A 27,602-nucleotide genomic window follows, 5' to 3' on the forward strand; every position below is an offset into this window, starting at 1 on the left:
AAAGAAAAACAGCCCATTTTTGATGGTGGGGATTGAGGGGACCAGTTGATCTCATCCTGTCCTCTCCACTGCAGGCATGTGAGACAAGCTGGCTTTGCTGATAATGTCAAAGCCATCTATTTTCATGCGGTGTCTGAGGAAAGCTGTGTGTACTGAGACTGTTAAGGGATGTTTCTCCCATTGCTGTTTATTCTGCAGAGGGGCAACACATGTCAGGAATACTGATCCATATGCAGCAAAAGGGGCGGCTTAGGCAGAGTGTAGCCTTATGCATACATATGCACACGCAAAGCACAGTGCACCTCGCTCGTCCACAGTTTCTTCACGAGAGCCGTGCCAGTCCAAATCAGGAGGTGCATGGCATGTTTTTCTTACTTCTGACTGACAATATCTGATCAGCTGCTGTCTGAGGTTTCCTGTTAAGCTCCTTTGACAGAGAATAGAAGCAGAAATTGGATTCTTTATGGCTGGACTGCATTCACAGGAGGGCATATATGACACAAACAGGGAGATACTCTTCTTACAGAACAAAGGCTCCTTGCAGCAATATACAGATCAAGTGGAGCAGAGACAATTTAAAGATACAAGGAAAAAAATATGTACATGCTGCTGTTGACGAAGTTGCATGCTAACTGAAATTTTAAGAAGTTGTGAGCATAGAGGGGGAAGGGTTAATCCCCTTGCCCTATATATATATTTTTTAATCCAAACATAAGTATGTACATGAAACAAAGTGCATGCTGTTTCTTCGGTGATATATGCCCACAGAGACCTATACAGTTGAAGTCCTGAATATTGACTGCAGACATTTATCCATATATAAAGTTAAATTCAAAGTACAGGTCTATAACCTTGATACCGAGGTTAGACTCATTATTTGCAAAACATGACGTGCAAGAACTTTAAAAATTTCAATAACAGGCTTTAGGGATACACACCTCATTTCAAAATCCTGGCATGATAAACTCATACTTGAGTTTGCAAAATCATGTGCACACACTCAAACATTGATTCCACGGTACAAAGGCAAGCCTTTAAAAAAATGATGTAACTGCAGATTTAGCTAACAATACAGCCGAGCTCCTCAAGACTTTTAGTTCTTTTCGTTGCAGCTGAAGAAGATTTTTTTCACAAGGGACCCACAGTAATTCTGGGCTCAATTTCCAAGGTATCACTCTAACAGCAAATCTACTGGGACTAGAAAGAAGACTGCTGCTCTTATTTCCGTTAAATATCTTTTAAGAGCCTATTTCATCTTAAGTTCTTTATAACTGCAGAAATGCCTCTCACCTGTATCCGTTCTGAGTGTCGATGCAGGTTCCCCCATTAAGGCAGGGGTTACTGGAGTAGGAAGAGCAGCGTTGATGGGTCATTTCTCTGGCAGCGCAGCCACACACAGCCAAGGATGTTACTTTCACTGAGACCAGGGATAAAGCACCCGAGTCTATCAAGGTGGATGAGTCACTGATGCTTAACTGTGTGGAGCAGCCACCGGATGTCTTGCAATCGGTGTGCACGCACTCATCTACTTGCACCTGGTGCACATTTGCACGCAATACTGACTGCAGCTGCAGACAGGAAAGGAAGAGCGCAGCAGATGAGTGAGACAAAAACAAGAATTACAATAATTGTGGCTGAAGATAACAGGGATTTGTATCACCGATGCCGGTGGCCCGCGGGACACGCTGATTTACACTTGGCGAAACAAAACAGCTTCACGAGAAATGCAAAAGAGCAAGGCAAGGCCCTCATCATAAATATTTTAATATTCTCACTGGCTACTGTTAAAGAATCATGATATGTCATTGGGTATGACAGATGAATCACAGCGATGCATAATGAACACATGGAAGAAAGAGGGCAAGACAAAGACAACAAGTAAATGGGAGAGACAAAGAGACATGACAGGGGCAGGCAGTAAACAGACACAAAGTTGGTGTGAAAATCAAAGGGCAGATAAAAAGCTGCTATCTGTTTCCCTCGAACCCCCCGAGTGTATCACTTGATATACGAGCACCGATGACTATCTATCCTACATGATAGCATATGTACCTTCTTTTTATGTGCGGCGAGGACACCATGCAGTTTCTCTGGGCGCAGGTAGCCATTATCAGTTAGCACATAGAAATGGATGTCCACAGTTTTTTCGTCTCTGTCCGCGATGCTAAAAACGTTGATACTCCCTGGTCTGACGGACAAGGTTTCAGACAGGAAGTCCCAAAACGCCTCGAGCCGACTCTTCCCCTCGACACGAGAGTCGATAAAATCTTTTGCTGTAATGCCTTCAGGAGACAAAGAGAAGGGAGGTTCGTGAAATAAGAACTACTGACTTGTCAATGACAACTACAGAGTTGATCAAAGTCTACCAAGTTCCTGATTCTATTAGCATGAGACGTAGCCGAACATCCTTCTCTATTGATCCTATTTCCATTCTGAGTCATCCGTAAGGCAAATGAATCATGATGCACATAACACAAATTGTTTACTTTTTCACCGAAACAATGTTAGAGTCTTGACAAACTGTCTCGAACAGGATATTTTAATGACTGGAAAGCCAATCACATTTGGGGTTTCACCTTCCAGTGATATGTGGAGAATGCAAGCAGTCACCTTTAATCTCCCAAAAATGATAACAACCTGGAATCAGAGGCATCCATAACAGCCTTTGACTCCGTTTGCTGAATGACTTTTTAAATGTCAAGGACTTTACCTGACACTTCCAAACTGACCTTTATAACTCAGATGTACTCTGAGAGACTGTCAAAAAAATGAACACTCTGACATAAACTTTAGAGTGTTGAAGAAGGAGGAGGAAACGATTATCAACAAGCAGTATGAATGGTTGCTTTACAATGCTTAGAAATGTTAAATAATGCAAGTATAGAAAATTCTTTTGACAGCATATTATTTTTGTGTTAACTGGATTGACAACCTGATAATCATTCAATGAAAAGTACCAATTTATTCTTGCCTGTGGGAGATGCTGTCTTTTTCAACATCAGCCTCGAACAAGAATTTAACAGCAACAACAAAGAGCACGCTTTTTTTTGTCTGCGGAGGATGACTGAGAACAAGAATTCAATTGAAAACTTATTGTTATATAACTTTTTTTTTACTTATAGTCCTGGGGTCACGTACAAGGTGCAATCAAATGTTCAGTTACTCTGCCCGAAATCAAAAACCTTATAAGGGTTTCCAGTTTAGCCAACCTCCCATTATAGTTAGTCTCCTTGGGCATTACCATATTGCCTTTAGTGTGGCAGATATTGTTAGCTTGCTCTCTCAAAGTTCAGATCCTGTCCCTAGTATGTGCTAGAGCTGGCCAGAGAAAAATCCTCAACTTCATCTTTAGGTTGAGGATAACCATTAAGCCTGTGATCGGAAGGTCGTGGGTTCAAATCCACTGAACAGCTACCCTGAGGTACCCTTGAGCAAGGTACCGTCTCTACACACTGCTCCCCGGGCGCTGGATTGGTAGCTGCCCACTGCTTCACTGAGTGAATGGGTTAAATGCAGAGGACTACAAAGTTTCCAACATGTGGGACTATAAAAACTACACTCTTGAAAAACAAAACTAACTGAAATGAGGTTGTGAAGGGTGGAAAACTAATTAAAAAAAATAAATATAGTTGAAAGAGTTTTAGTATTTGTTAGTTTCATGGAATTTTATCACAACATGTCTGATGAAGCTTTTTTGGATGTCTAATGAGAGCCTGAGAGCAAACTGCCTTCCATGCAAAAGTAAATAAAAAAACTAATAAACTAAAACAAATTATTTTAAACAATAAAAAACTGAGCTTAAATGACGAAATCTTCTTTGGAAACAGAAAAAAATCAAAATGAAATAAGAATAAAAGGTTAAGAAACACAAAACTAAAATAACTTTGGTAGGTAAAAGTAAAATGCTCTTAAATGTTTCAACATTCATGGTATTGTGTAACAAAAATTGGAACTTTTCCATATGGAAATTATAATTGTTACACTTGAACTTCTGCAGCTGTGTTATGCCATCTATTTTTCTCTTTTTGCCATAGTGACATGTTTGTTTCTCAGATTTGCTACATTTGCCTCCCTGTGACTTGGACCACTTCCCCAAAATGAATTTTGAAAATAAAATTGGAAGGACGCAGTTATAATAAACTGTAGGAGATCCAGTACACATCATTAATGCACAAAAGCAAATGCTCACAACAGAGTGATATTAAAAGAGCAGCCGTGCTAGAAGCGATGTGGTGCTGCCCAAACAGACTACCTATGAGGTTAGAGCAACTCAATTTGAATCAGCTATGTGCTTTGATTTTTTTAAAGGTGGAACATTTTGATCACACGCTGTACTGATGAAACGGGCAAAACAAAGTGCAACACATGTCTACCTGCTGTGCTGAAGGCACCCAGGGATTCAAAATTAACCCACAGCATTCATGCCAACAGTTAAGTCAGTGTTTGTGCAAATGCTACCAGTCAAACGCAGTGAGGCAGACGATAGGATGGCCTTTTCCTCCAGCTCCCAGACATGAACTCTGACTCCTGAGATTACATCAGGCCACACGCCATCAGACACCTCAACCCTCAGCCAGTAGCTGCCACCTGGAACGTTCTGTCGCAGGCTGAGCTCTCCTGAGCTCTGGTCCACACTGAAGTACCTGAAGAAACAAAGAAAAGCTGTAAAGTAGGAAACTGTTGCTTCAGTATAAAATGAGAGAAAGAGACATTTAAAAGCAGGGTTTCTTTTGTTTCTTAGCTCCTGTCTGAAAGATATTTACGAAACAGATGGCAGACGGACATGTAGAAAATTGGTCAGTGGGCTCACTCCAACAGGAAGTGAATGCAAATTAATGTTAAAAAACAAAAAACTCAGAGAAACAGATAAACAAAAACTGCCAGGAAAAAAGACAGACGAGAAAGGAAAATGTTTCTGCTCAAAAAACTCTTAAAAGGGCTTGATAGTTGTCATGGTAACTGTCAAAATTTGTTATATGAATAAAACAAATATGCAATTGGTATTTCTAATCTGATCTTAAGGGTGTGAATACTGAATAAATGCACGGTTCTGCAAGGTTCCTACGAAACAGCCTAGTAAGAAGGGCTGTTTCATCTAAGGAACATAACACAGGTGGATCAGGATTGCTTAGGTTTTTTTGGTGGGGCTGTTTTTTAATCTGATTGTATATTCCAGAATATCAATCAGTGATGATGGCAATGATTAAAGCCTGTCAAAACTCACAGCTTGCATTAGAGGCCAAGGAAATAAGATTAGGAGGATTAGGAAAAACTGTAAGACGGGCCCTTGTTAGCAATGCGCCTACAGTATTTCCTTCAGCCCACATCCTCTTTATTTTACAGTTTGGCAGTTCTTCTGATACATTATCACGTTAGCACTTGTACCACTGCTACACACTGGGAGATCAGCACGTTTTCAGACAACATTAGATGCATTTAACAGTGAGCTCTTACTTAGCTGCACTCGTCTCCAGAGTGTAGGTTTTGTTGTCCCAGTCATCTGGATCTGGGGCATACACCTTCCCCAGTGCTGCATTCGCTATCCTTCCTGTTCAAGGTAAACACACACACACTGACTCAGTCTGGACAGAATCTGCTGATGCCAACACTTATCTTTTTCGTCCCTCTCTTCTCCTTATCTTGCATCCTTGTGTTCTGTTCTACTTATTATGCTCATAACTGTGGAGTCCCACTGCTGGAATGAATAGGCTCTCAGTGCTCCACTTCAGAGAGCGTGGAGCTTAAGGAAGCGAGGCTATCTCAGTATGGATTATGTTATTATCGACCTGCAGTGCCAGAGTACTGCAGCTGGGTAAACAATGGCAGCCTGGATGAGTCACGGTGCTCCTGTTTTCCACAATTACCAAAAATGTCATGTAGCTGAGTGTGTGATCAAAACACTAACAAGCCAATGTGCCTAACCAACTTACCTGGAGGGTAGAAACACTATAAAGAAATAAGAATCATGATTCTTATCATATTGTGATGTTCAGATGAGCTTTAGGCATAGGGTTGGCAGGGGAAGACTCTGCTGGGAGCTTGAGAAAGGATGTGACAATGACATTACCATAAGAAAACACTGCTAGAATGTAATAGAAAGAAAGCAATTATGAATTCCAGACTACTCCAAGCACGTATGGTGGTGAAAACTTTCCCCTAGAGCTGTAGCCTCAGTTTTCCCTCTTGACTCAAGCTCTCCTTGCGCTGTAAAAAAAAAAAAAAAAAATCAGGGGCAAAAAGAAGAGAACAAGCAACTCACCCTTGTAGCTATGCACGTAGACATCTTTCTCTCCTGCCTGATGGGCGTTATCATTATGATCGCCAATAGTGATGGTGAGAGTGTTTGTGGCTGTCATCGGTGGCTCGCCGCTGTCAATCATAATAACAGGCAAGTGGAACTCACTCTGCCTTTCTCTGTCGAATCTCCGCAGAGCGGTGAGCGTGGCAGAGCCATTCCCATGGTCCTGTAGGTGGAAGTCAGTAGAGTACACGGAGGGCAGGGAAAGATAAAAAGGAGGCCCTTGCTCTGGGGAGTCTTTGTCAGTGACATACAGAAGAGTTGAGCTCCTATTGAGCCAGACCACTTGAGGCACTGGACTGTTCTCCCACAGCATGGGAATGTAGGCTGTCTCCAGCTCTGGCCCGTTGTCATTCACATCTAGCAATGGCAAGCGGACCGTGACACTGCCACTCAACGGCGGGGTACCCCGGTCTGTCGCCATGACGACCAGCTCATAACCTGCCACTGTCTCTCGATCCAGCGGCCTAGCGACTGTGACCACACCTGCACCGCTGACTGCAAAATGTCCATACGGGTCCGACTCGGGGAGAATACTGTACGAAATGTCACCATTTGGACCAGAGTCAGAGTCAGAGGCCACAACCTGGATGACGCTGGTTCCTTCAGTTACATCCTCAGGCAAAGGAGACAGCAGATACGAGCCTGGGGTAAAAACAGGGGCATTATCATTCTCGTCCTCCACCAGAACCAGACAATGGATGTGGCTGGAAAAGTCAGTGTCCTCCACTTTGATGGTGAGGTTAAACCTCTGCTCCCCTGGCTGCTCAAAGTCCAGCTTTTTCTTCAGCCTCAGAGTGCCCCTCTGCTCCAGTCTGTGGCTAACCATGTAGAATCTCTGCTCAGAGTCTCCTGCCATCACACTGAAGGCCAAATGTCCGTATGAGCCGGCATCAGGATCCACAGCACTCAGCTCCAGGATAGGAGCATCTTCATTTGTGCTCTCAGGTACACGAGCACCGCACCAGTCCTCTCTAAACTTTGGCACGTGGTCGTTGATGTCCGTCACCACTATAGTGACGGTAGCTGTACCCGTCATGCCGCCACCATCCCTAGCCTCTACCACCACATGGTGTGTGTCGGCACGCTCACGATCCAGCCCCTCTGCTGCCACAGAGATGGTCCCAGTGCTGGAATCAATAATGAAAAGATCTACACTGTCTGCGTTTTGTGAATTCTCCGTGATTTTGTAGGTGAGGATTGCATTTTGGCCTACGGCTGCATCATCAAGGTCTACAGCCATCATCTCCACAACTAATGTTCCAGGAGGGGAGTTCTCAGCTACACTGCTGTGGCAGTTATCAGGCGCACATGAAAAAGTGGGGGCGTTGTCATTGATGTCCCACACGTTGATGATAACATCCGTAAAGCCGGTAAGTCCCTCGCCCTCTTCGTCAGTTGCCATGACAACAAAGCGCCAGACAGCACGCTCTTCTCTGTCCAGGGTGCGCTGGGCGTACATCTCCCCCGTGATGTCGTTGATCATGAAGTGTGACTCCGCCCCTTGGCCATGAATGGAATACCGTATGGCACCCTGGTCTGCATCTTTGTCTGGGTCAGTAGCTGTCACCTGCAGAGATAAAGACAACTTCCTGAGAAAATGGATATTCATTCATCCAGTCAACCCCAAATTACTGCTTCCTCTTATCTCACCTCAGCCGTCACCCAAGACTTCTTTGCTTTCGGATTTTTTTAGACAGCCCATTTAAGTGTTTGCACTTTTCCCTGACCACCCAAATTAAAGCAATAAGCTCTGATCAGGCATGTTTCTTACATCTGGCCTCGGAGTAAGTCTGACAGCTGCACTGCTGAATATCCCCACACAACATCTATCTCTGTAACTTAAATGAAATTTCTAGAACGTTTTAAGCTAGGGTAAAGCACTAACAGTAGATAAACTGAAATAACATGTCACATTTTAAAATTGTGAGCATTACTTAGCCGCAGCTATGGCCACACTAAGAAGGCGGTGTTTTAAAGATTATTACAGATGCTTAAATTACAGTAATTACTGAAAGAAGCACAGTATGCGTGTAGCCTCGTACCTGTAATACAAACACAGGTGACCCATCAAGCTCCTCTGTGACAGATCCGTAGTACTCATTCATGGAAAACACAGGCGCCTCATCATTCTTATTAACCACAGTAACTACCACCGCAGCGTAATCTTCCCATTTCCCATCTGAGGCGAGAATCAGAAGCTTGTACCTCTTCTGCTGCTCATAGTCCAATGGCTGTGCAATAAAGATTGTCCCAACCTCTGGCTCGATGTCAAACACACCACCTTTGTTGCCAGATGTTATCTGGTAGCGCAGCTTGGCGTTGGCCCCTGCGGCAGAAATTAAAAATGCATGTTTGGAAATGTGTTTAGTATCATTTTAACAATGTAGCAGAATTCACAGTGGGTTTTGTTCATGTCATTATTTCTTAAATCTCTGCATGCTGATACCTCACTATTGTCCCTTTTCATTTGTTGTTGCATTCCTCCAAAAACAAAAGGGTGTAACCGCAAGGGTATTACACCTCATTTCCTCTAAGACCTGACTATTAGTAGGTTTTCATGTCTTCCTTTCTTCTTTTGATTACTTAATTAAATGGAAACTTTGTACCTCGTCTCCCTGGCTTTAATCAGATACTAATTAAAAAAAGAGTGTCGAAAAAAGTAAAAGGGAACATGAGAGCGAAAAGCAGCATAATGCGCTCTGATAGTTCTCCCTAGGGAATGATTGTGAGGCCTGGGAGAGGATGGGGGGAGGGTTGTAGTTTAGTGGCAAGGAAGTCAATATCTGAAGCTATGTGCTGTGTCTCTATGGTCACCACCCGGTATGGTGGTTTAATACTGGAATATTTAAGATAATCCCCTGGAATGTACAGTCTTTGCTTTCAATCATTTTGTTGGGTTAAAGTAGCTTCAATCCCATGTAAATACACTAATCTGTACTATTAACACAACCCTTACTGACAAAGTGCTCCCTGTCTCCCACAGGGCCCTGGTAGGCTTATTGCGGTCAAACTCAGGGTGGAGTTTTTAAACAAGACAGATTGAGTAGAGCCTCTTAGGCGCAAGTGCAACAGTATTGTAACTTTAATGTTGGTGGTTGGAGTTATTCCACAGCTATTCATCATTAGTGCTGCAGCCCAGCCTAAGCTGCACCCCCGCTCCCCATAAATACTTGATTAACGGACCTAAACATGTCTGATAAAGGGATCTTAGGCTACTGCTATACAGAGGATGAGCAACCGCTTTATTGCTTAAATCCCACCCACCCACTGTGTGGGAGCGTGTCACTCTTTTTGGAACATATGTGCCACAGTGCATTACTGAGCACTTAAATGACTACTAAATCTAGAACACTGCTTGATTTCAGCAGCATGATTTCAGCAGAGCTCAGACCAGATTGGAAAGGACTGCCCACAGGGTAACTTTATGAATACTGCTACAAATGAGGAACTATCTGAAGTACTTTTGCTGTTCGCAGAAAGAGCCTGGCCAAATTGCAAACTGGAAATCTCTCTCTCTCTTTCTCACCCCCCCCCCAAAAAAACCCCACCCTAAATATAATATAAAATATTGTTGTGGTTGGCTAGCGTCTTTAACCTTTATTTCTAGAAAGTGGAATCAGTAAAAATGCAACGAGACTCAATCGTTCTGCTGTCATTTCAAACTTACCTTCATCCTCGTCATTAGCGCTAACAGTGACAACAGCCAGGCCCACATCTGCATTCTCATCAACGCCGACTTCATACAGTCGCTGAGCAAACACCGGCTTGTTGTCGTTGACGTCGCTGATGAAAACTCTCACATACGCTGTGTCTGCAAGAATGACAGAATGGCAGAAGATTAAACGACACGGCACGCACGGCTTCCACAGACACATACTCGAACCACTACTGTAAGTGTGTTACTCTCATTCCATCTGTTTATTGATTCTACAATTCATTGTCACTATTTAGTGGGGAAGAGGTACTTAACCCAGCACAATGTTGCTCAATGACGTATAAATTAGACAAAACATTGCTCACAAAGATCTGCTGTAAATTACATGAATTATTCATTTTGTCAAGAGTTTATTCTTTTTACAGGGGGGACGGCTCTGAAGAGAAAGAATAACAATAATGGGGCTAAACCTCGTCAACGAGCTACTTTTTTTTTTTTTTTAACCGAGTGCAGATAACTAGGAAGGTTAAATATTTATAAGATGACAAGTGTTTGTGTCTTATCTGTGGGCTCCTCATTACATTGTTTATTCCTTTAGTTAAAAAGAGTAAATTATCTGCTCACAGAGCACATGGGTGACATGTTAATTTGGAGGTGCCGCAGTAAAAGATGGCGGAATGTGGCTTTATTTTCTTGGCTTGTTTTTGCATTTGTCTCCTCCGTTTGGTGCATCCCGGGGGTAACAGAGAGACAGGTAATGTTTGCAGGGGAGATGAGCCCTTCTGGATGCGGTAGATATGTAGACACAACTAAGGCTCATCGCAAATGCTAAGCAGCCCTGGCAACCTGAAGAGAGGGTTTTGCTACTCCAAAACACCACCCGGCACTCCTAACACCTCCTTCACAAACAGAGGCAAATACCCCCGTCTAAATACAAATGTCATAGGACTTCATTCTAAACACAGAGATTTTATTACTGCGGAAATGTCACGCGGTGAACAAGGTAAGCAAACAAAGGCCTTTCTGGTTAAATTGTGAAACGAGAAAGTTAAAAAGGGGGAAGAAATAAGGGATTGCTACAAGAAAGAGAGTTGGAAGAAATCTCTGAGCTATTTTCACATGGAAGAGAGTGTTGCTGTCTGGTCATGGCAGTAGAATAAATCAAATTAAAATTCACTTTTCAAAGTCAATCCCAAGGTGTAAATGAATGTATTGCCAATGCAGCCTTTTTAAAACACAGTGCACAGAGGAAGCACTCCTCACAGTTTAGAGTTACAGAGTTTCAGTATTGCCCTGTAGGCATATAGGGAAAGAACAATGCCGCTTTTTATGAATTGAACATCAGTCCGGGGCAGAGGTCACCCTAAAGTTAACTCTGCCAAGTTATAAAGTTTCTCGGAATGCCACAGCAGTAAAAAAAAAACCAACATATTTTTGCATCAATTTAAGGCACAGGGACACAATGAATCGGAAGTAGCTGTCGCTAATTATTTATGTCATTATAACAAAAGAGTAATTACACAAAGCTGGATTCTCAATTGACTTAATTGTCTGGAATAGTTTGACATTTTGGCACACACGCTTTTTCTTGTATAGAGTCAGATGAGTCGATTGAACCCATCAAGTAATTTTGTTAAATACAAAGCAAGAGACAGCAGCTTGATACTTTAACTCTAAAAAAACATTCAGGAAATAAACAACCAACAACATCTGTCCAAAGGTTAAAAAAAATCACCTAGAAGGACCCTGAAAGTGCAACAATAAAATCTAAAAAATGTAACAGTTACAGATTTTTGTGGAATTTATGTGCCTGCTTCTCTTGGCTGTGTGCCATAACAAGTTTTTGCACAGAACAAATCAAATATAACATTTTAATTAGTGAACTCTAGGGGTTATGATAAGCAAATTAGCCAGCTAGTGCAGCCCCGAGCAGCTACAGCATTAAACTCAGGTAAATTGAACACTAACCATGCAATCCAGTGCTGTGCTGGGAAATCATGGGGTCCTGCCATTCATTTAGATATTATTTTGACACATGCCAATCATCATGAAAACATTGTTGAAAACCTTGCACACTCCACTCCCCATGGATATGACAAAAGTTTTGACTTGGCCTCCCAACTCCCTAGATCCCACTGCGATCAAGCATTTATGAGGCAGGCCAGAACAATCCGGAACAAACCCAGTCTATGGAGGCCCTAGCCTGCAGCCTAAGACCCAAAAGAATTAGGGCTGTGTTAGTGAATGATGATGATGAAGGGGAATATTTGATAGCTCACTAATTAAAGTGATTTTTAGCTCATTTCCACATTGATGATAATTATAATAAATTTAATTTGCCTTGCTTTAGATTTATGTTGCATCTCCACACAGTATATCCAACACTCTGGCTGTTTATGTGCCTTTTGAGATGTGCATAGACCAGTTCATGCTTGGACTTTTGCACGCTTTGAAATTAATGTGTGTGTTAAACAGGTAGACTGATCCATCATCATCAAGTGAGATGAAACAGGATATTTCTGTCTGCTGGTTTGATTTTTAGATCTGAGTGTAACAAAACTGCACTAGAAGAGACACTTGTTTATTTTATCTCCTTTACTTTTATTTTCACAGGTGTTTATGCCGGTGAAAAACTCCACAACGTGCAGGGAGGGCGAGACAAACAGGGGAGGAGAGACCGGTGAGCCATTTTATACATATAAATACAGACTGGATAAGTTAGCAGAACTGCCCAACAACACACAATATATATATTTAATTATATTTTTGAGCTTATTTATTATGTTGCCAATAATACATCGGTGCAAGAATAGTTGCTTCAGATTTTGAATTAGCCAAACATGAAACTACTTTAATGAAATTAGACAAGAGTATTAAGTCTAGATAAAAACTTTTTACCCATCCAACTATCCAGTCACTCATCCTTAAAATTTCTCACCTGTGTTGGGCTGTTTGTTCTTCCCAGGTCGAGCAGACTCTTGGCCATCTTCTGACTGAACCTCCAGTAAGTAGGAGCTACGGGCCTCACGGTCAAAGACAGCTTCTGTGTAGATTATCCCAAGTTCTGAGTCGATACGAAACAGATTGTGGTCACCACTGCTGTCACTCAGCAGAGAGTAAGTGATCTGTGGAGCACAGGGAATTTGAAAATTAAGCTAAAGTACATTTTCAAGCAATAACCTGCAGAAACAGCAGAAGTTACAGGCTCTGTAGTTGAAAATGTCAAGAGGGCTAAGCAAATCAATATGCTCCATTCAACCAATATCGCCACAATCAGTGAGACAGCTGATGAAACAGCTCCCAAACCCACTTCAACAAAACTTTGAAAACAGTGGAACAAAAGCTTCCACGCTGGTGGGATTGTTGTGTGATGTTACATAATGCTCTTTGTAGTGTAAGTGGATGGTTTAGCAGGGAAACAGCAGTCTCTAGATTTTTGTAAAATCAGTTCATTTTGTCGTACCTTCACAAAATGATCATAAGTGTATAACCACAAACCTCTCCATTAAGGCCCAGGTCTTTGTCATGGGCGGATACTTGCAGAACTGAAGTCCCTATCTGGGCTCCTTCGGTCACCGAGGCCTCGTAGATGGAGGATGTGAAAAACGGCACGTTGTCATTGACGTCTTAGGATAGAAATGACATCGTTAAAGTGACAATGTGCTAATTTCCTAATACCACTCACAATATCCTTTTTCTGCACTCAAAAGTGTAACCACTGATATTTCATTTTCTCAGAAATGAAATGAAATATGAGAACAAGAGAACAACACCGTTCACTGCAGCAGCTATAGGGGTGAATAACTTCGCTTTAGGCGAGACCAAGTAATCCCTCTTTTAAGTAATTAGAATCTATTTTTACTTTTTAAATAGGTTTTAATACTGTGCCAATTTTATATTGTGTATTTATCCCCAGTGTGCTGCTTGTTTACTTTTTTTTTTTATCTCTGAAGCTACATGTGCAAAATATACATTACCAGTATTGCTTGGTATAAATGACAATAAAGTCTATCTAATCTAATCTGAAATATAATATAATATAATATAATACCAATTAAAATGGACTCAAACACAATTAAATAAATTAAATTAAATCTAAACATACAATTCAAGAATTTCCATAAAGTCTGCTGATGTAATGGTAAAATCTATTCAATCAATTAATTATATCAAGCAAGACATGTACCTGTAATATTCACATAAACTCTTGTGAAAGCAGCAAGAGGCACTGCAGCCACATTTTGCGCCCGGACCTGAAGAGAGAAAAATGGTGTGGTCTCATAGTCCAGTGGCTCGGACACCAGAATGGACGCAGAACCATCTTCCCGGTTGGGAGAGAGGTAGAAACGAACGGGCATGTTGGTTTCAGGGACCATCCCATCCTCGAGGTTGTAGGTCACTCTTGGGTCACCCAACTGAGACGTTGCCTTGACTGTCTGAATAGCATCAGAAGTTACATCATGATTGTCTTGAAAACCTGGATTTTAGGCATCAAATCAGTAAGGACTAGCGCCTGAGGCAGAAAATGATAAGTGAAGCATACGTACATCTCATGATAGAGCAAACATCTATCATCTATCATGAGCAAACATCCCATAATAGGAAAACAAAAGTCAGCGAGTTTATGGATATGTAGCTGATCGCTCAGCTTATATAATATCATTCTACAATCTTGCTATGCAAATTTGGAAAAACATGTTTTTTGAGGAGTACAGGCATTCAGGAGTCCCCTGAATGCCTGTTAATTTCACAGTTACATCACTGCTCAATAATATGAGGTCAATGAGTCAATCCAAGAAATAATTAAAGCATTTAAGCACTTACAGCTAGACTTTTTAAATCTCTAGACAAATCATAGAAGCAAATTATTCTATATTAATTAGTTAGTTTTAAAGATGGTAGTGAGCATATTTTGTAGTTTTGGACAGAGCCAAAATGTTTGTGAAGGACAGCAGGTCTAATAATTCATGTCGTCCATAACAGGCTTAACTAAAATGTCTGGTTAGGAGGAAATCATGTTTAACAATTTCATGTGTGCTTTTGTATAGCCATCCATCCATCTGTCGATATCTTTCTATCAGTAACTGAATAATTTAAAAAAAATAGTAGTGAAAGGCTCATGGTCACATTTTCTTTTTTTAATATGAAGTTTTTTCTGTTTTTTACTTGAGTAGTTTCGTAGAGTGACTCTTACTTGTAGTCTCACTGTGTTATCTCAGTACTTTTTAGTCTCTGAATTCTTATTCCATTACTGGGCAGAATATATTAGCCATTTTACAGTAATTAATTATAAACACTTAATCAGAAATCAGCCCCTGAAAATGTTCTGTCCCCTCTGTGTTGAGAGTTAAGCTCCACCCCTGAGCTGATGGGCACATTTTCTAACTTTAGACAGAGCCAGGTTAGCTGTTTTTCACTTCTTTTGCTGAGCTAAGCTTACTAGCTGCAGGATACAGCTCTGTAACTAACTCCCAGAGATTGAGTGCTATCAGTCTACTCATCCCAGTCAAGAAAGTGTCAAGTCAGCATATTCCCTAAAATGTTAAACTACTTTTTTCTTTGAGATTGGTCAAGTAACATTTGTTCACATGTGACAGGTTATAAACGAACTTGGTCAGACTGCAGTACGGGTCAGCAGCCTGAAAGAAACACAGGTTATGTCAAATTCTGATTAAATTTTTGCTTCAATGACTGATTATCTAAGAAAGACATAGAGTAGGATGAAAGTCAAACCTGCTGCCTGAGCCCTAAAATAACCTCTTACCAAGAAGTGAACTGCCTTTTGAAGACCTTGAACAAAAGGACTTTTTTTCCTTCCCAGATTGACAGCTATAAATTTTTCACATCAGAGGAGACATTTTCAATGAATTTAATAAGTCTAGTGTCATAAAATTTGCTAAGCACATGGGATTCAATGTCATCTTTCTGCTACAGCATCACATTAGAACTCTTTTACAGGTTTTTCAGTGCACTGAAGAACCTTCTGAGGCATATTTAAGCTCAGTGATAGCATAATGTCTAAATAATTGTCAAATTGCACTGATTCAGGTAAGTAAGCATTCATCTAACGCAAACAGCAAATAATAAGATTAATAAATAATAATAATAAATGATAAAGGGAAACAAACATTGTAACAGAAATTGAAGTTGCTTGCATCCTTACCACTATGGGTGTGTCCCTGGCAGTGTTTTCAGGGATGACAACACTGTAGCTTTCTTTTTCCCACTGTGGAGGCTGGTTCTTCACATTGGTGATGGTGACTGCCAGCTCCACTGAAGTGCTACGGTTCCCACCATCAGTTGCTATGATATCCCTTGTAATATAGGTCCGCTGCGAACAAAGGGAACAGTTCAATGGGGAAAATTATCATCATATTTGATGTTGAAATGATTACTACCCTGAACGGCATGTAGGATATTACTTTAATCTTGTGAGTCTGAGTGAGATAATGAGGCCCCGTTGACACCGTTAGCAGGAACTACCACAATGGCAGGTTTCCGTGTTTATATCTATCTGTGCAGACATTTTAGCTGCATTATAAGTGGCTTTAAAAACTTTCAGAAGCCACCATCACCTTTTTGATTATGTATTTACTCCTTTATTAATTACATATTGGTCCAAAAATGTTTGGACACTGACATAATTGTCAGTTTTTTGTCTGTACTCCACCAAGTTTTAAGGGTCTACAAACATGTTTCCTTTACTGCTTTGAAATTACAGTTAGTCTTATACACAGTCACCTGTTGTCTTGGGTAAAACGTCATATTTCTGTTAAACCCCTTGAACAGTAAGTTTCATTATTGTTTCTCTTAAACTCCATTGTGCTTGCATACAAAAGCAAAATTCAGAAAATTGTGTCACTGTCCAAAAATGTACAAATCAAGCTATTTTTGTGATATAAAAAGTTTTTTCATAGCAAAGTCTAATATTTTGCTTAATGTTCAGGAGAACAGTTAGACCTCTGCATGACTGCGGGGACAGCTGTTTCTGGCAACACAGCAGCACTAAGAACAACATGTGTAGATCGGAGCGTTTATACGGACATGTCTTTGCACGAGTAGATGCAAGCAGCGATCAGCTGTCGATCAGCTAATTGGGAGACCCAAACTTGGACACCATTTAGTTAGACTAAAACAACAAAAGCAGCAGAATGAGCCATAGAAAAATACATTAAGCCATAATTCCGACTCCATAAAAACCCTTTTGTTACTGTGCCATAATTGAATTCCAAGGACATAAGGGAGTAAATTTGACTTGGGGACTGCATTTCATCAAAGTGGACACCACAAGAAAAAGTGAAAAGAGGCCATTAGAGTGTTTGAGTCCATTTACCTAAATTAAACAATGAGTAACATTAAAATTACACTCACGCCAAAGTGAAGAAGAAGAACATTTAGAAATATGTCCTTTTACCCACATATTATAATTGTATTTCATAATAATGACTAAGTCACAGTTACAGAGCTTAAATGAAAAATTGTTCACTATTATTTCACCACGAATTCAATCGTTCAGCTTTAACATTTCGACTATCAGCTGCATTATTCTGTCAATGTAAATCAGGGCCGGCAACTCTATTATTGTGCTGCAGCGGTCAGATAAAAACCAATCTCCCTTAAGTTCAGTATTAGATTTTCTATTTGTGGGACAATCCAATTAGTATTTGTAAAGTAATGCAACTCTTTTCCAAAGCTTGAAACCAAAGAACAAAGATTGCAATCTGCGATGCCCAATACAGACCCAGCAGCTGCTGCTTTTACATTAAATGAATATCTGACTTGGTAATACTTGGAAATTAAATTTGCTGTAATAGTGTCAGATCTCTACCAGAACATATAAAATATTCTGGATACGGTCATGGCAACCTTTTCCATCTTTTCCACTTAATTCTCTGCGGAACCATGCTGTACAGTGTGTTGACATGGGATGAGGTCGGCTCTGGCTGTGCATGTCTTAGGGCATAAGAACATTCATAGTTGCTCAATGGCATATCTCTTCCATTAAAGTGCTTTGAGTCAACTGGGAACAGTGCTTCACATTTTACTGTGAAGTGTGGTTTGAAAATTTAGCCTTAATTCTTTTTCAATGTAATCAGAAACTGCGATGAGAAAATCAAAAAGAACAACGTCTCAGACCAGCTAAGACATTTAACATTTAATGAAGTGCTTTTATGGTTACAGCACAAAGATTGTTGCATGATCCAAATAACTTCTGAAACCACCCTAAAATATGCAACAGCTTTGTTAGGCGAGGTTTTGTGCTTAGCGTTATCAATTTTGCATGAAGTCAGCAGCAAAATTGCCAGAGACTTCCGACATCAGTGCAGTAAAAAGTATGTTAAATAATAAACAGCCCTATAGTGCAATAGCAGGTTTCTGGCCAAAGACCAGCTCCTGTTGAATAAATTAAGGTGAAAACAGGAAGCCGAGCACTGATAGGTCTCAGAAAGACTACAACATACTTATGAAAAATGTAAAAACTAAAAAAAATGTGTTACATTACTGGCATTGACATTATAAATCACTTGAAGTTAGCTGACAACACTCAGCTCAGTAAACTTTGAAGATAGCATTTTTTGGTAGTTTTCATACAGAACCGAATTATGCATACATGTAAAATAACTTGTATTTTAAAAACAACTGTGTAATTTATCTTAAGGGGATTCATCTTTGTATTTCACACTTCTCCAAAGATTGTGGCTTAGTGTTTTCATTTTTCAGAAGCTGTTAGCAGGGAGGTTAACTTTGCATTCATAATCTTCCTCACAGTGTTTCAGTTAATCACTTCAAAATACAAAAATCGTTTGTTGGTGCACACCGTCAGTCTTTTTATCAAAGTCTCAGATGATAAATGACGATGAAAGAAAGCTTTTTTTATACATATATATATATATCAAAGCCACAGCATTTATAATAGACAATGAGTTGCACTGTATGGTAATTAGCTTCTTTTAAACCTGTGCCATTAATTAAAACACTTTTTTGACAGCTACTGCAGGTAAGAGGATGTTTTTGCACATATAAAGGAAAAGTCTTTGTAACGGAGCACTAGAAAAATGCTAGTCATTAAACAGAACCAAAGGACACAGAAGCTGTTAAAATGTATTTTAAATAATTTGTTTAGATTGAATTAGTCTCCCTCCATCTTCTTTCTCTGTGGTATTTCCACATGCAGCACCTCTGGGAGTAGACATACTCAAGACTGGTAGTGGCAGTTAGAGGCACTTTGAGGTGCCTCATTCATTAACTTTGTTGACACAGACCCACAGGCCACTGTGTGTGCCGTCCTGGTATAACTCATTTTGCGGGGACATACAGTAATCTACTTACACAGTCACATTACGAGGATGTGCCTTCGTTGTAGGTAAAAAAGTAAATCCCTAAAAATTAAGGTGAAGACCTGGAAAAGAAAGGTTAGGTCTGTGTGTGATTGTGCACGGGCTGACAAAGAGCCTGCTGTTGACTTGCCTGTGAGATGGGCTGGTTAACATAGACCCATCCAGTGATGGGGTTGACCTGCAGGTACTCAGGCTGCTCCAGAGACATGGCGTAAGTGATAGCTGCATTAGTGCCAAAGTCATCATCGTGAGCAGCCACACGCAGAAAACTGGTACCGACCAAAGTGTCTTCCCTCAAAAAATCTGCACGGGAAAGACATAATGTATGTGCACTCACTTTACTGGTCAAAGAACCTGCATTATAGTAGCTGAAGGCAATGGATGATGAAGATCCTTAGGGACAAAAATAAAACCTCTTCGGTTCTTTAAAAACATCCTCAATTAAATCAAATTACTATATAAAGGTGCACAAAGTCAATCAAATTCTCTATGACTTAATATCAGTTTTGTTTACTTCTGCATTTTTTAATGGGTCCTGGTTGTGCCCCTGCTTTATTAATGCTATGTATATTTCATTTGGACATCAACATGAATAACGTTTATCCCAAACTTACACTCATAGCGCAAATTCTCAAACTTGGGGCTGTTATCATTTTGGTCCAGTATTTGGATGGTTAGCTGACAGATGCCAATCAGTGGCTCCTCTGCCCAATCAGTGGCCGTTACTGTGATCGAATACTCTCTTTGCCGCTCCCTGTCGAAGCGCCGGGCTGTCACAATCACGCCTGTAAATATAGAACAATGATCAAACACAAGCACGGCAATACCACCCAGAGGTTCTGCACCTCGGTATTTCCACCAATCATTCCAAGATTTTGTAAACAAGTAAACAATTATGAATTTATTCTGAGTAAGTCGAGCATTCCTTTCAAGTGCGGTGACTTTGTTATTAAATCTTGAGATGAAGAAGACTGAGCACAAGCCTAAAAGAAAATGACTGACAGAATAACATGTTGCCTGCACGTGCCAGGACTTCTGAACAGCTTCTCTATTTGCCAACCCCTTAATTATGTACACTCATTTTTTATAATCACACAGAGCTTCCCCCAAATTTAATGAAATGTTAATCAGTATACAGGTTTTGGCATTTGACTTAAATTCCTAAGAATAACAATTTAACATATAACAGTAGATATCGTATCAGTATGCATCCTCCTCACGTCTCCACACCTCAGCTCAAAATTACCAATAGAGATGACAATTACCATTTAAATACAACACATTCTACCTACAGCAGACTCTCTGCTCTATGTCTAATTGAGACCTCTTTTACCCCAGACGAACTGAGACTGCTCTACCTGTGTCCGGATGGATTCTGAAGGCAGGCATTGCGCTGTCTCTGTGCATTAGGCCATATTTGACTTTTCCATTTGCCCCCTCATCTGCATCCACGGCATGCACTTGCAACACAAAAGTCCCCGTTGGCTGGTTCTCCAGCACCGAAGCCTGTTCACGATATTGCTGGCACTGAGATAGAGAGGGGAAGCGGAAACAAGGAAGGAGAGATAAATACAGGAAAGTAGTCCTATATAAGGGATTGTATCATCAGAATACGATAATATTAATAAGAAAAAGGGGATCAAAGAAACTAAACTAATTAAGTAGAAGGTCACTACACACGCCACACAGGGAGATTCTGCACATGAAACAAAATATAGCAGTTATAGATACAGTAGACCACATCTTTGGAAATGAAAACACTTGAACTGATTTCTTTTGAAGAGCCAACAGCGAACAGCTTTGTCTTTGCAAAGAATTCAATCCATTCCCCCTAATGAACATATGCCCCAGATAAAGAGCAGCTCTCTGGAGTCTTTCTTTTTTGTAATCAGATATAAAAGCCAGCTACTCTTTCAAAAGAATGACCATGAAAAAAGAAAAACAATAGACAAGGAGGAGCAAGAATGAAATGGGGAGAAGGAGATGGATCAAAGGACGTGAGCATGCAATTAAAAGAAGAATAATGCAAGAGTTCATGGGACGTGATGGCACAGACAGCATGGCCGGAGGCAGCTGTTCATAAAAATCACATAATATAAAACATAAGGTCATGCTGGCCCAGGTGGTTCTGAGGCATAACTTGATATTCAAACAAATCAAGTTGCCAAGAGTTCAAACCGGCCCGGAAGACCCCAGGAGCTCCAGCTCTGCATGAATATGTCTTCTGCCGAAGTTCAAGTCATTCCTAATTAAGGAGGAAGTTAATTAAACAGGTACAGTATATTGTGATGATTTTGCAATTTTTTCATAAATTAATTGAAATCCCACTAGACTGCCTAAAGATAGAGTGGGTGTGCAGGCTAATCGGAACTCATGGGAAAACAGAGCAGAGAGAGACGGAGGCCAGGGAAATGAGAACACCAAGGCAAAATATAAGAGTGCTAGAGAGTGAGGCGAGAAGAGGGAGGGAGGAAGGAAAGAGGAACAGCTGAAATGCAATGAGGGGATAAGACTGAGAAAAATACAACAATGGATTATAAAAGGTTCACGTTGACAGCAACAACAAAAGAAGGAATGCTTGAAAGGTCTGACATTTTGGGAAATATATTTACAGACTCTTTTGCTGATAGTTAGCTGAAAAGATCAATACAACTCTCCTTGTATGGCCTGCATGGTGGATAGCTTGAACCAGTAAGTAGTTAGCCTATAAAGACTTAAAACAGGTTGGAAGTATCACACTATCCAAAGGTGCTAAAAAAGTCTTGAATTAGAAATAGGTAAACAACCGCCCATAAATACATTTATTTTGAAGGCACTACTTTTCTTCTTTGTCCTTGACTGTTTTACTTTCCTTCCCCCCCTTTCTGATTTTCTCACCCACGACCAATTAGTTATACCTGCTCGTCGATACGCCGTCCTTCTTGTGTATTTAATTTGTCTTCGCCATCAAGTCTTTGTCAGATCGTCTGTGTCCTTTGCCCACCCCTGAGCTCCTGAGCGCCTCTGTCCGTCATGCTGTCTACTCTGGTATCTGCCTTGTTTTGCACCTATAGTTGTGCTAAGCTTCCGTGTGTTTTTCCACTTCCATTTTTGTTTATCTTCTTGGATTTAACCGTTTTTTTGAAGGGATTAGGTAAAAAACAAAATGTACTAAAAGTACCAGAGTTTTCTTCCTCACCTCCTCAAATATAGGTTTGTTGTTATTGACATCGTCAACCCCAACGATGACCCGGGCAGTCGAAGACAGAGGGTGTGGTCCGCCTGATGCATTGTCATCTGTGGCCGTTACATTCAGGACGTACTCCAAGCCTTGAAGCTTGGGCAGGGGAGTCGAGCGGAGACGGATCAATCCTGCAAAGAGCACAGACCACTTAAATTACTTCTTGTATAGTATATGGTCTATACTAACAGAGTACATACAACCATTCTATAGCTGTTAAGTAGCATGTTATTGCGGCTCAGGAAGTGGACGCATAGTAATAGATGTGCTATCAATAAAAACACACTAGAAAATGCATACTGCATACTGTTGTTCTAGACGTTGGAAGCAAGATATCAAGCAGTGAAAATTCACCTCTCAAGTCCACAGAAAGGTAGAAATCTGATATACAGACTAAATCCAAAAACCAATTTCACAGTAGTGATTTTGTCACATTTCTAATCTAATAATTGCATGCTTTCCTCTAAAGATGCCCATCCAGCTAAAGCACTTGAGCGAAAACATAAAGCAGTACAGTGAGTCTGGTCAGAAGTTAACGAGGCTCAGCAGATGCCTATTAGCTGTTCCTCTTGCCCCCTTTGTCTGCTTTCATGTAACAGTCAAGATAAAAGGTGGGATAAAAGGATGGAGCATCTGAGTCAACATCTTTCTCGTCAACAGAAATACAAAAACATCAGAGGTTGCAGAATGAGCAAGCAGCCTGTGATGTGGGGAAAACCCATTGAAGTGAGAGCATGGGGAGTTTTTTTATTCTCTTGTTGTGTTTCTATTCATCCCCTTCAATGCTCTTGATTAAAGACAACACAGCATGCTGATACACACATATAGGAGCGCCTGACTTCCCTCTCTCCTGTATTACTTGTAATTTCACCTGCCCACAGAACAGAGAAGGATCCAAGGTTCTAATGACAATGCGTGATATTGACATTGCTGCACCGCTACATTAAAATTCGCAAACTCTGGGATGTGCGCAGTAATTGTCTCGCCTTAAATGTCAGCCTTGTTTACAAATGCAACACCAGCTCAACCAGCTATTCAGCGAGCCGGCATTCCTCGCATATACAGTAAAAGGGAAACCATATAGTGATTTCCCCGCACCCAAAGGATATCAGCCTTAGCATTTTCTTTCTCGGAGGATACACAGAAAGGGTGGAAAGAAATATAAAACGATGACACAAAAGAAAGAGGAGCTGGCGGAGCAGAGCTTGGAGATTGCGAACTATGATAGAGCAGTTGTTGTGAAATTGAATTGAAAGGGTTGGGTGACAAATGTCACAGAGATTGCCACTGGTTTCGGATCAAAGGGTAAATAAAAAAGATAAACTGTGCAGTCATCAATGCTAGAAGGCTAAGAAACATGTGGAACATTCTTCTCTGTACCTGGAAAAAGCCAAACCAAGGACAGCAATTTCCTAAATAATGTTATAGATTTTATTTATGACCCTAATAATAGAAAGAGCAGCATGCGTATAGGAAATATGGCTTTTATTATCAGCTTTCAATATCTTTTCACACTGCGTTTGAAAATAGAGGCCATTCCTTGCACACCTTTGTTACAAAAATATATTTGAGAAAATTGAAAGCGCAATTTGACAGAAAGCCCATCGATTACAATGAGAGCTGAATAATAGGACACCTGGTCGGAAAATTAAGAAATATCACCTTTCTGGCTGTCAATGACAAAATTTTCTTCCTCGTTGCCTGCTGTTATGGAGTAGATTATACCATCGCCATCTGGATCTTTGGCCAGAACTGTTGCAACCAGGGTGTTGGGGCCTGCATCCTCAGAAACGAATGTCCGATATCTGCAAAGAGGAACTCAAGTTTAGAGAAAGTGAGAACACATACTTGGTGGAAGTCAATAATAGAAACCCACAAACAAAGAGACTAGAGATATGAATCATTTACACAGTCCAGGGCATCGGGAAGCTGATTAGACTTATGGTTGTGGCTTTTACTTGTCACTATGATTTAACCTGTCCTCTTAGCTGGCCAGACCAGAGACAAATGATAATGTCTACTGGGATGTTGAAGCCATTGAACAAATGGTGCTTCCACATACCCTGCCCACTGTGGGCCATTTGATCCACTGCCTTTTAAAATGTCAACAGTGATTTGCTTGCTCTGTGGTGCTGGGTAGCAAAATGCCCAGCAAGACACAGGAGACTGACATACCGCTGTGGTACAAAGCACAATGGGGAGGAGATTAACTCTGTGACTAGGAGGACGCACAGATGAAGAGAAATTGTAAAAAAAAAAAAAAAGGTGAGAAAGGAGCAGCTAGGTGACAAAAAAGAAGGCTGTCACTGAAATGACAAGTAAAGTGATATGTGGGAGTGGGAGAAAAAAGAGAGGAAAAGAGGACGGCTGACAGAGAGGAGCAGGCTATAAGAGGGGGCGGTGTTCTCACAGAGTTCGAGTTGATTCGTCAGCAGAACTCATCCCCTGTGAGATTTTGTGCTGTATCCTCTTCTAATGTGTGTGTGTGTGTGTGTGTGTGTGTGTGTGTAAGTATGCGTGTATGTGGGGTGGGGCTGTGGTGTCTATGGTGAAAAGTCAGAGGTGATTGATGGTTTACAGAAGAACGCTGATGGGTGATTCATCTCCGCCAGCCTCGGCAATCTCCGTGGCAACATGAGTGACCTGTAATCTGTCACCCGGCTCAGAGGCCACCTCTCCGCAGCTCTGAGGGGATGAAACATATACACTCCCTTTGCTTTTCTTCCTGAAGCGTCTTCCTACATCTCACTGAACTGTGAAGTTGTGCTCAGACACGGTACGCCTGCCTGCCTGTCTGTCTGCTTCCCTGCATGTCTGGACAGTTTGCATTTCCATGGAGTCTCTCGCTGTCTGTCCCTCACTTCAATCACATTTAGCTTCTCTGTGGCTCGTTCAGATGCAAACTGAGAGGAAAAAAACACTAGCCCATCCACTCATCTGCCAGGCAAGAATCTCAATTAATCTGAATATAAGAGTAATTTCTTAAATGTTAATGTGCACACTCTACCTCCATATGAGTCTCTGTTCTTTTTTGAGCACTATAGCCCAATTCTAATCTGCAGCCTACAGCCTCTCGCTGCACTTGCACATTTACATGGAGGCTCCGCCACATTAAGTGTCATTCCAACCCTACTAGCCTTAAGTGTGAGTGGGTTATGAATCCTTCCAACACTGAGACTGCATCAGTGCAGGCTTACTACCCACAGTGCTGAAAGGTGAAGAGCTTGTTTTGTTTCCTGCATGAAGGAACCTCCACACATATGATTGTTGTGGTTTAGGGTCTTTACCTTACAATTTAAAGTGCCTTGTTGTGATTTGGTGCTACATAAATAACACTGAACTGAACTGCATTCATAAAATTGAGTTATATGTGATTATTTCAGTAGGACTGCATCTGTAATAAAGAAAAATGAAATGGCTTCCCTTAAAACAAAAAATCTTACAGCAAAATAATGTTGCTTCATTTGTTCTTTTTTGCTTTCAGCAACCAAATCTTAACTTTATTCTGCTGAATTTATCTGAAATATTCTGTTCTGCAGTTTCCACCTTTTTTTAAGTGCTTTATAAATAAAGATTACTATTTTCCATTCTGGTTATAGAGGTCAAGAAGAAGTTGGAGAAAAGAATGAAGAAAAGTAGAATAATTTCAACAAATGCTGAATACTGTCTGTGCTTTAAATGATTGAATACAATTCAAATGGAGCACACACTTTTTTCAGCAGATGATAGACATCATCTTAATAGACCTACTTGGCATATTCTCACAGAAAGTACTGTTACTATTAAATAATGGCAGGTCTTCCCAAAGCTTGCTGGTACATTCTACACTACCCCTTAATTAAGAGACTCTCTGCAGACACAAGTGTGACTCAACACAGAGTTTCACTCATCACTGAGTTGGAGGAAGTAGCAGTCGAATTCGAATTGGGCCCCTGCTCGCTTCCCTCCCAGCATTTATCTACATCTCAGAAAGCCATAGTGTGAGGAAGCGCCTAACACATGCTACCTGGCAAAATGTCTGCATTTCTAACTATCTGTCTGCTGGGAAGAATATTTGCCTGACTGCCGACAGGCTTCTCTGTTTATCTGCATATCTGACTGGCTGTCTCCTGTCTACTCGCAGTGTATGTTTTGGCATTCTCTACTTGCTTGCCCTGCAACCATGTTTCAGTGTGTTTTTCTTTTCAGTTTTATGTTTGTCTGCCTACATCTCCACCTTTCTGCCCACCTCATTGTTTGGCTGTGTGTCTAGCCAGTCACTGAGACTGACACCTGACAATGCAACAAGAGCAGGTAACAGAGGTCTGCAACAGTCTTCTGTGAAGGTCATTGAAACATGACTGACAGGACAAGCAGCTTACTCGTTCGGGGGAATAAATGTAGCAGAGCCACAGTGACAGTTGCTGCCCACCCACTTATACAGCTTTGCCAAAAAGCCACTCTGGGACACACTGGATTGCATCCATATGTCAGTTTACTGCATACCTTTGGAAAAGGCCAAAAATAAAACGCACAGAGTGTGAAGTGAATGCTCGAATTCACTACAATATTGGACCACAAACATTCCGAACTATCCACCAGAACATGCTGTGAAACTAACAATGTCACACTTTGTGATTAATGTGAGTAACAGACTGTTTTGATGCCAGATGGCTGTGATTAACACACCAAATAAAACATACTGGGTTTGTCTTATGCTGGTGCATTCACTACAGCAGTTTGGAGACGAGTTGGCCACTATTCACAACAGGACTCCCAGCATCAAATATTATTGCAATGGATAGCCTCAAGGAAGGCAGGTCTGTGATGTATGATGTAACAGCCCATATGTCTGTGATGCAACTACCTTGTCTGCTCAAAGAGTAAAGCTTTGATAAACTCAAAAATGATCAGCTGGTGGATCAGAATTTAAGCAGTGGCAGCAATGGCAACATTATTTAAACTCTGCTTGATTTTGATGTTAAAAAATGTTCAATTCTGTACATGATTAAGACCTGCATAAAGAAAAATGCAACAACACAAAGGCATCCATACACTGGATATTTTTTATAATCATTTATTGATTTTTTCATTGCACTTTTGTATCTC

At 40.8% G+C, this 27,602-nt stretch overlaps 1 protein-coding gene across 1 annotated transcript in view; it reads right to left on the reverse strand.

Moving 5' to 3' along the window:
- The window catches only part of LOC116312545 (neural-cadherin-like), a gene marked incomplete at its 3' end in the record, with an annotated part of 71,934 nt that overhangs the window by 696 nt on the left and 43,636 nt on the right, over positions 1-27,602 (reverse strand). The window contains exons 7-22 of the mRNA XM_039615808.1: positions 24,177-24,319; positions 22,473-22,645; positions 20,653-20,821; positions 19,909-20,079; positions 19,425-19,597; positions 16,120-16,287; positions 14,143-14,392; positions 13,455-13,582; positions 12,895-13,081; positions 9,969-10,112; positions 8,344-8,627; positions 6,260-7,868; positions 5,455-5,548; positions 4,459-4,643; positions 2,053-2,282; positions 1,291-1,568 (exon numbers count right to left, since the gene is read on the reverse strand). Coding sequence (XP_039471742.1) covers positions 1,291-1,568; positions 2,053-2,282; positions 4,459-4,643; positions 5,455-5,548; positions 6,260-7,868; positions 8,344-8,627; positions 9,969-10,112; positions 12,895-13,081; positions 13,455-13,582; positions 14,143-14,392; positions 16,120-16,287; positions 19,425-19,597; positions 19,909-20,079; positions 20,653-20,821; positions 22,473-22,645; positions 24,177-24,319 — 4,386 coding nt within the window. The remainder of the gene's footprint in view (positions 1-1,290; positions 1,569-2,052; positions 2,283-4,458; positions 4,644-5,454; positions 5,549-6,259; positions 7,869-8,343; positions 8,628-9,968; positions 10,113-12,894; positions 13,082-13,454; positions 13,583-14,142; positions 14,393-16,119; positions 16,288-19,424; positions 19,598-19,908; positions 20,080-20,652; positions 20,822-22,472; positions 22,646-24,176; positions 24,320-27,602) is intronic.

The sequence above is a fragment of the Oreochromis aureus genome, linkage group 7 (assembly GCF_013358895.1).
Source record: "Oreochromis aureus strain Israel breed Guangdong linkage group 7, ZZ_aureus, whole genome shotgun sequence".
Taxonomy (NCBI): domain Eukaryota; kingdom Metazoa; phylum Chordata; class Actinopteri; order Cichliformes; family Cichlidae; genus Oreochromis; species Oreochromis aureus.